This window comes from Sander lucioperca, chromosome 7 (assembly GCF_008315115.2).
Source record: "Sander lucioperca isolate FBNREF2018 chromosome 7, SLUC_FBN_1.2, whole genome shotgun sequence".
Taxonomy (NCBI): Eukaryota; Metazoa; Chordata; class Actinopteri; order Perciformes; family Percidae; genus Sander; species Sander lucioperca.
This window is the reverse complement of record NC_050179.1, coordinates 16,371,223-16,380,465: the sequence shown is the minus strand read 5'-3', so window position 1 is coordinate 16,380,465 and position 9,243 is coordinate 16,371,223. Positions and strand designations below refer to the sequence as shown.

Below are 9,243 nucleotides of genomic sequence, written 5' to 3'. Positions count from 1 at the left end.
GAGAAAACAAGGAAATTCAATATAAAAAGGTTAAAAAAAAAATAGAAACAAGATTTTGATCATTGTTGGTGCTCATTTCTTAGAACTTAATCAGAACAGGTGAAAGTGCTTGAAATGTAACAATTTTGTAACTTTGTGTGGGAATAGCAGGTGCAGAAAGACAACATTCCCGTACACAGACACACAGAGACGCACAGACACAGACACACACAGTCACACAGAGACGCACAGATACACAGCAGGCCCGGTTAGGAGGAGGATACAGTTAAGTTTCATAGCACCTACAATTAATACACAGTTGTTACACTCGGGTCCAGCAGACCTGAACACCTCATATGTAATAGTTGTGTGTGTGTGTGTGTGTGTGTGTGTGTGTGTTACCGTGTGCAGTCATTGAAAATTATATATATATATATATATATATATATATATATATATATATATATATATATATATATATATATGTGTGTGTGTGTGTGTGTGTGTGTTTTATGTTCTTCACAGAAGTTTGAGTTAGAAGAAATAATAAATAGCATATTTTTTTCTTTTAGCAAACATTGAAAACGGGTCCCACACACCCGAACACTAAGCCACAGGATGTGTTCAAAGGTGAACATGTTTCGAGGTGTTAGAAGTGACAATGTCTGATTAGCTGGATGTGTCTTTTCATTGTAGACTTTTCAAGGCTGTCCACAATCAGGACGTGGTTGACATTCAGAACTTTAGGACACTGATTTCTGGTAGAAACCAAAGAAAAGTGCTTTTAAAATAAGAGAGGGCTTTACTAAAAAAAAAATAAATAAATACTAAAGCCCACACCCAAAGCAGCACTATGGCTCACATGAGGATTAAAATGAACCATACCATGCTCGCTTTGCAGAGATAATTATTAAAATGTCATGGGCATAGGAGCATGCAGGCTACAATTTTCTCTCTGAAGACTCCTTTGAACATAATCTGACTGGAACAGAGCCATTTGAGGACATACAGCTCAGGTTGATAACTGTGTGAGGGCATTAGGCACAAAGTTTAGAGAACAGTATGACTTTGGTTAGATTTGCAACACTGTATCAGCGACACTGTAGAAAATAATATCATCTGTATAAAGAACTGTTTTGTTGGAAAAGACAGGGCACACTTCTAGTACCCAGCAGGTTCAGTTCAGACTGGGCCATCTCAACCTTCACACACTGATTAAATAATAGTCCACTGGAAAGGAGGGAGGTAACAACTGCTGATTAAATAAAAATGGGATACTAAAAGTGAAATACTCTGACCAGCCCGTCTGGCACCAACAACCATGCCACGCTCAAAGTTGCTTAGATCACCTTTCGTTCCCATTCTGACATTCAGTTTGGAGTTCAGGAGATTGTTTAGACCTGGACCACACCCCTAAATGCATTGAAGCAGCTGCAAAGTGATTGGTTGATTAGATAATTGCATTAACGAGAAATTGAACAGGTGTTCCTAATAATCCTTCAGGTGAGTAAGTGACATGCATGTGTCAAATCAAGAATTACACCCAGACAATTATTTATTAATCAACAGATTTTATTTACAGAACATAAAGGTATGCAGGTGGACTGTTTCATAGCATTCTGAGAGCAGGAAAACATTTCCTCCCCAGATTAATAGAAATAATGAATTCACAAACAGTGAATTGAATACCGACTTTTCAGCCAAAGACCAATCACGACAGTTGAGAGTCAAGCCTTCAGTGACCTTTTAGAGTTTAATCCCGTACCGACTCAGCGTCTCCTCTCATACAGATCAGTCCCTCAGTACCCCACCCTATCCACCACCACTCTCGTCATCAAACAACTGACAGCTTAAATGTAACCACTGTGTTGTGAAATAAATGCCAATGGAATAAGTGAACCACTGAGTCTTGTACAGTAGCATTAAACTGTGATGACATATTGGGGGAAAAGCAAGGTAATTAGTATGGCAATAGCAAGAAAGATTCACATATAAAAGACTGGATATATTAAAACGTGTGCTAAAACCAAGGAAAGGTCCACAATGTCCACCCTACCCTCCACACTCTCTCATGCCATCCACAAGCCTACAGTGAGAGAGTGGTTGAAAAAGTTAATGTGACAGGCTCAGTTTGTTTTTAGTCATATTATTTTGTATTGAATACAGCCAGATATGACTTAAAGAAGAAGCAGGGCTACGATATACTATGCGTCCTGCTGGGCCATCTACACAGCACAAAACTCTGGTTGGTCGGCCTCCAAGTGAGTGTCTAAATACAGCGGGCTAGTAGTAGTTAGCTGCTTTTTTTTTTTTTTTTTAAACAAAACAGCAACACGAGAAACCAAAGTTAAAAGAAATGTGAAAAGTATACAATATTGACCGCATCTAGTCAGGCTCCAGGGCCCCCAAACTCACACCCCCACCCCAAAAAAATAAAAGAAAATGTGGGATGTATGACACGCCCCCCTCCCCCTTAAATGTGCTCGTTAAAGCAGCAGTTGGCAAAAGCTACCCAAAATCAATGGACAAAGAAAGCCAGGTGAGTAGATCTAAACCCTCTGCCCATGCATTTCAACAGTGAGTAAGGACAAGACGAGTCATTTCATTACTAGTGCGCATTTAAATCACCAATTGTCAGCAGTTGTTTTTTCCTTTACCATATATTCACGTTTATTTTATAATATATATATATATATATATATATATATATATATATATATATATATGTGTGTGTTTATATATATTCAAGACGGTGTCCTTTAAATGTAAATGAAGTAGGAAGAGGTCTTGGCAGAGCATAAGGAATCGCACTTGATTTCCACTTGTTGAGCTGCTTTACACTTCATTTCTGCTTCCAGCATAAAGCCTGGTCCATGACCTGGCTGCAAAGTTAAACAAAACAACAACTGAATATGAACATGAGTTACGTCAAATTATTCACCAATATGGCCATTTTTATTTTTTGTACAAAGCGTGCATTACGACAAGTTTATCATAATGACTCCCACACACCAAAATTCAAGCAATTCTAAATTATAGTTTTTTCACTTCATGATAAAATTGGGAGACACAAATTAAGTCGCCTTATTGCTGCTTGCAGATTAAATCAGGTTTTATTATTGCCTTTACTGCAATAACCTCATCTTATGCCACTGTATCCAGTCAACAGTTAGGACAGAAGTTGGTGGGACATGTTTATCTTCTAAAAGTTTTTAAAATGAAAACAATCTTTTGAGTACATTTTTAGTGATCATTACAGTGTTGGAGTGCTGTAGTTTCACCACATTTCAGTAACAGAAATACAGTATACAATAAGGATATGATATAAATAATTCTAGTTAAGATTTAAAAAAAAGAAAGTAATATGATACCAAACACAAAAACCTACCTTAAAAAGCAAAGTAAATCGTATTTAGTGGTTTTTTGTTTTGTTCCTGTGTGTGTGTATTTATACTGGGATATTCCTATAATCCAAATGACGATGGGGATAGAACTAGGAAAGGATGGAAAGTGTAATAAACCCTCTGTTGACCCTCTCACCTGTTTCTATGGCTTCAACTTCATTGGACTTCCACTTCTCTGCAACGTCATTTGCAAGGGGATCATCAGGGTTGGGTGCACTTAGTAATGCCTGGATTGACAGCAACACTGTGCGAATCTGCAGAGCTGGTGACCATTTATCTGACAAAATGAAGAACAGAGGGATTAATAAGTTGAGACCAAGAAAAGCAGAGGGACAATAGCGTGTTTTAAGCTGCAGGGGCAATGAAGAGACAGTGCTGATACGCAGTAGTAGTGGCACAAAGCTCCAGTTAGGGGCCACAAGTGTAACGTAAGAGGCCTTTGATCTTTTGAGCAAGATGAAATTGGCAAATCCCTCAATCCATTCACAGGCCAAACATTAGAGGACAGAATACATACAGGCTTTCCTACAGTAACAAGCCTGACTCAACAGACCAAAAACAGAACAGGGGAAAAGACATTTTCTGTCAGTTGAAAATGGGTCCTTTAAGGTAAAGCACCATGTATATCCGACATAGCTGGCCAAGCATGAACTGGGACATTACAGAGAATTGACTTACCTTTCAAAATGTCTAGACATATTCTCCCCAACTTGTCTACATTGGGGTGATATATTTTGGTCATGAAGCGCACTTTCGGAGCAGCCATGGGATACTCCTCTGGTAAAAAGAGCTCGAGTTTAAATGTGCCCCCCTCAAAAGGTGAGTCCTGAGGTCCACAAATGATCACATGAAAGTAGCGGGCGTTGCCTTCATCTGGCTCTGCCTCGATGCCTGGGACAGGCTCTGCAATCAAACGTTGAGTTTCCTGGTACAGAAAAAGACAGAGAAAAAAAAAATAAATAAATGATGCTGGTGCCACCATATTTCAAGTCATTGCCACAAAGTGCTTTCACTTTGCACTGCAAAATGCACTGTCACTACCATAGTATGGCTTTTCAGGCAGAGATGTGTGTTTAAGGAGGAACGCTTTTGAACTCTATATTTCAGTAGGGATGCAACTACTAGTGTTCAGGCATGATTGCACAAGGTGAAAAAACTTGAAAATAGTTGGATTTTTAACGGAGGTGCAGCATAGAGCATATGTCATACCCCACAAGCCAAGCAATAAGGGGGACCAAATGTATACACTTTGAATCTGGGTTGAAGTATTTGATGGTCATATCCTTCAGTGACTGCAGACACTTGGAAACAGTGCAATCCTTAGTAATAAATTATGACGCAACAAATAAAGCTGGGATTTATAGAGATCTAGGCTACACATGTATCAAGCATTACAGTTCAACTAACTGGAAACGACACATCACTGAATCTAAACAATATATGCATCTCATATTAAGTGAAACATCCTTTAGGAATTTTTATTTGATATTAGTAAAACTTGTTATTAATTCAACATTATTCATTCAAAAGATTTATAAAAGCCCTTGCCCACACGTGAGAGCTGCCAGAAAGTTGTGTCACTATTACATATTTTCACCAAAGAGATGTTAGGCAGGAGGTGGACTGTAGTCTGCTTTAACACAGAGGGGAGGGGGGCTTTGACTGCAGTGGTGGCTCAATGCTGAAGACTCTCTGTGCACTATGTAACTGTCTTTTTAGAGGTGACACTGACTCAGCCACCGGACCACAGGAGACCATTACTTTCATACCCATCAGCCACTGCAGCAAGGCTTCTCCCAACTCATAGTGACAGCCACGTGACCTACAGAAACACATCTTTACTGTTAAAGAGGAACATCTCTTATGGTATGCATGAGGCAGCATGAGAGTGGCGCACCTGATAAGAGGTCTCTAACAAGAAAACTACATTCAAGCTTGCTAGTATGCACATGCACGTTGTCAGTATAAATGATAAATTGCAGTGTTCTCTACTCTTCTTCACTGTACATTCACCATTCTCCTTCTCTGTGGTGCTGATACTACAATTATCCTGGTCTATGAGGGCCTTTAATTTCCCAATCTAAAAACCAAGTATCCCCTTGTGCCTGTTTGAAATGCAGCATTGTGCAATAGATGCATCGTTCATCACAACAACAGAACAATAAATAAATAAATAACATAACAACTATGGATTAAAAAAAAAGCATCAAATAAAGTTTGCCAACAGCCGGCACTCTTGTTTTGGGCGTTCTTTTCCTGAATGCAACTGAGAGTGAGATTCCTGAAATGTTTCAGATAACCCACAGACAAAACCACGCAGTGAAAACACAGACGGGAGAGGGGCACCCAGTCCCAGTCACACGCTCTGAGGGCTCAAGGGCTCGGTCTGCTAAGTACTGTTCCCAACTCTTCCACCTTTTCCCACCAACACTAGTCCCCAGTCTGCATACTCACCCACCTGTGCAACCTTCTATTAGACTAGGGCTGAACGATTTTGAAAAACTATCAAATTGCGATTGTTGATCATTTTTACATAATTATTCTCATTTTTATTGAAAAATGCTAAAATGATTAGGCCTATTGCGTGATTTTTGTTGGGATCTGTATCAAACAAAGATGTTTTCTTAAGTCTGTAGAATATGATGTGTAGGCCAGAGGCCTGTACTACGAATCAAGATCACCGTGCCCTGGATTGATTTCAGTTACCCGGCTTCACCTAACCTAACAACCGCGGTCCCGCATAAGCTGTGTCACGACAGTGGTTAACAACTAGTTCAATCAACCCAGGGTTTCCCAATCCAGCGATGCGCGCGTTCACATAAAAGAGGCGGTGTTTGCGCAGCACAACCAATCACAAACATCTACCAGAGCCGCATATTTTACATGAGAAGAGGAAATTATAATTCTACATAAATATGAAGAACACAGACACAGGTTTTTGCAGACAAAACGCAATACAGTCGCAGCTTCCTAAAACAGGAAGGAAAGCTGGCAAAAAAATAGCTGACACTGTAAATGCATAAATCACAACGCTTATTAATATCACTTCCCCATCAGTCAGGCACAAGATCTGACCATAATTACACTTGTGCACTTTCCATAAACTGCCGTTGCTTTAGCCTGTTATTTCAGTTGCAACCCTGGCAGTGGGAAGCCATCGTGAGAGCAAATAAAAGATATAAAAACATAATTCACACTGATGTGCGCGTTGGCAACACACGGCTCAAGAAGCCGAGCCGATATGTAATTCCCTCCCATTACAATCTATGTATTTCATAAATATACACATCAGGGAATGCTAACGGGGTTGTCGGTCTCTAAATGTTTAACTTTTATGTGCGCACCCCTTTCTCCCCCTCTCCCTCTCTCCCTCTCTCTCTGCGCACCGAGCTCCGCCTGATCTTCTAAGAACGGTGAGGCCGTTATCAGTCGAGTATTGATTAGTCAGTAGGCGGTGCTTTTACACCGGTTGATCTCTGATCTCCAACATAACCTGCTCCCGACCAGGTTAGGTGTTCAGCATAGGTTACCATGGTGATTGAACACGGTAACACGTGATACATAAAACCCTGGGTTGAACCTGAAGTTAGCTCGTTAAAGCCAAATCTTGCTTCGTAGTACAGGCCTCAGGACATCTCTGCAGCACAACAATATTTAATTTAAAATGGTATTTTGGCACTACCTTTAACAAATGCCTCCTGCGATTTAAAAATTGCAGCAGGCCATATTGCGATTTTTATCAAATTTCGATTCATTGTGCAGTCCTATCCTACCATTCATGTTCCGATAATGCTCTCTCTATAAACACAATACAGGCTAAGCACTATTCCTTTACCAATCATAAGATGTAATTTCAGTGAATATGCACAAAAGCAATGACTGTTATTTGTAAATGCACAAACTTACAGCATGGGCACTTTAACGGTTTCCCCAAAGAAAAAGGAAAGGGTAAATGGCATCTGTAAGGCTTGTCAATCAAAAACCTAAATTAAGAATCAACTAATAAAATAGTGGGTTTACAAATAGAAGACTGTCAGCTTTTGTGTTTCATAAGATTATAAATGACATATTTGGGGATTTGTGGCTGCTGGTCAGACAGTGGAAGCAGTATCAACACATTACCCTGGTATCTGGGAACTTAAGTTTTTTTTTTTTTTTTTTTTACATTTTATAGACCAAATGATTAATCATTTAATTCATATTAATGAATAATGAAAACATTAAGTACAAACCTAACTGAAATCATAACTTCTGATCACATAAGATAAACAACACAACACAGTTTGCCAAGTAATCAGAGCTCCTCTCAAATCCTGTGTGTCCACTAAAATGTCATAATAGCGTAGAGATAAAATGCAACTACTGTTTTTGTCCTTGCTTGTGAACACACATTTTCGCTGACTACAATGGCTGTCATGACATTAGCCAGTTCTGGTACTGTAATTATGGGTTTGCATTTAGGAGGTGCAGGAAATGGAAGGCAGTTGTCAAGCGACACTGTATAATATTGATTAAAAGGCTGGGGATGTAGCTAACTAATTAGCATATTTAAATATATGCTGTGCAGACATCTTACTTGTGGTTAGATGGCGCACATCACTTTCTGATGCTGCCCAATTGAGTCAGTGGAAGTTATTTCTGATCACAGGCGCAAACTGTTGCCCCATATCACTTTGTTAGGTTACCACATGTACGACTAAGATATGGTAACGTAACTACTAGCTAACATTTAACTCCTAGTTGGCTAATGGTACACTTAAGAACTTCACTAACTTAGCTAAATGAAAAGACGAAAACGCTGTCAAAAGAAACGAGTACAAGAGGCAAACATCCAATATTAGCTAAATTCATGTATGCTTAAATGAAAATTATAAATACGGAGAGTATCAGGCTACCAGGCTAGCTTTAGCTTGTTCCTGTTTTTTTATTATTTTTATTATCGTCCAAACACAAGCTAACAAACTAGCCAGGGTTAGCACAGTTAGCCAGCATAACACTTTTGATCAGTAGCAACTGGAGAACACTTGTCCTTGTAAAGTATATTTAGAAAAGATCAGCCCGTCACACAGTACATTAATCTGCCATTTTCACGAAGGGTTGATGTATTTTTAACCCACCGTGTCTCGGTGTATCTGGGCACAGGAATGAAACGGAAGTTAATTTAGCAAACTAGCGCTAGCGAGCTGGATGCTAACGTTAGCACAAAGAACTGGTAATGAGCAGAGCACTGGGACTTTAGACTGTTTAAGTACAATGTTGGCCGTGATAGAAAAGTGACACATGATGCTGCTTAAAGTGCGAAATAATTACCTTAAGGATCCTACGGGGCAGTCCTGCCATCTTGTCTTAAATGCGGGGTTTCAGCTGTGCCTCCTCTCTGTCGTTGGCATTGACAGCAAACACACGTCTTCCGGGTTCTCTGCGTCATAGCAGCGGATGGACAGGAGCAATGACTGGGACTCAAACCCAATTGAAAATGTTTCCTTGAGCTCTGTAAAAACATACTTAGAGTCCATAGAAACTGCCAATACCACGAGTGCAGAGCAGAACTCAGCCAATTTCCCCTCTTAATTTAAATTTAAGAAGAACAATCACATTTTGGAACCACTTGATCAAGTCAGATAAGATTCACACCAATACTAGAGCATAATACATACACAATATAGGCTATAGTATGGAGTAGTAGCCTATATAGGCTACCTAGAAAAGTGAAACTATCTGAACCCAGATAAAAATACCTGGAATGGAACAAATGAGGGAATCATTTTCACATGTCAAAGTGATGCTATGAAAATAATTTCCAACTCACAAGTAAAACAAATAGGCCTAGCTTAGACAAAGATAATAAAGATATTTCAAG

General features: G+C 39.4%; 1 protein-coding gene across 2 annotated transcripts; it reads right to left on the bottom strand.

The window, feature by feature from the left end:
* Positions 1–2,631: 2,631 nt before the first annotated feature.
* On the bottom strand, positions 2,632–8,836 carry ube2na (ubiquitin-conjugating enzyme E2Na). 2 transcript variants are annotated; one of them, XR_004897937.1, is made up of 5 exons: positions 8,694–8,836; positions 4,062–4,308; positions 3,520–3,660; positions 2,712–2,861; positions 2,632–2,681 (listed from the first exon to the last, which is right to left on the bottom strand). XR_004897937.1 is itself a non-coding variant. In XM_031317056.2 (4 exons), the coding sequence occupies exons 1-4, from the start codon at positions 8,721–8,723 to the stop codon at positions 2,815–2,817; spliced, it is 465 nt and encodes a 154-aa protein (XP_031172916.1). In that variant the 5' UTR covers positions 8,724–8,836; the 3' UTR covers positions 2,691–2,814. The 2 variants fall into 2 exon arrangements, 1 of the variants encoding a protein (XP_031172916.1); XM_031317056.2 differs by lacking the exon at positions 2,632–2,681 and having other exon boundaries at positions 2,691–2,861.
* Positions 8,837–9,243: the final 407 nt, after the last annotated feature.

Bases quoted from the DNA above. Each gene is read 5' to 3' on its own strand.
- ube2na (XM_031317056.2), bottom strand. From the start codon at position 8,723: ATGGCAGGACTGCCCCGTAGGATCCTTAAG. The intron at 4,309-8,693 runs GTAATTATTTCG...TTTCTGTACCAG, and splicing joins TGCCCCGTAGGATCCTTAAG to GAAACTCAACGTTTGATTGC. The intron at 3,661-4,061 runs GTAAGTCAATTC...TCATTTTGTCAG, and splicing joins ATGTCTAGACATTTTGAAAG to ATAAATGGTCACCAGCTCTG.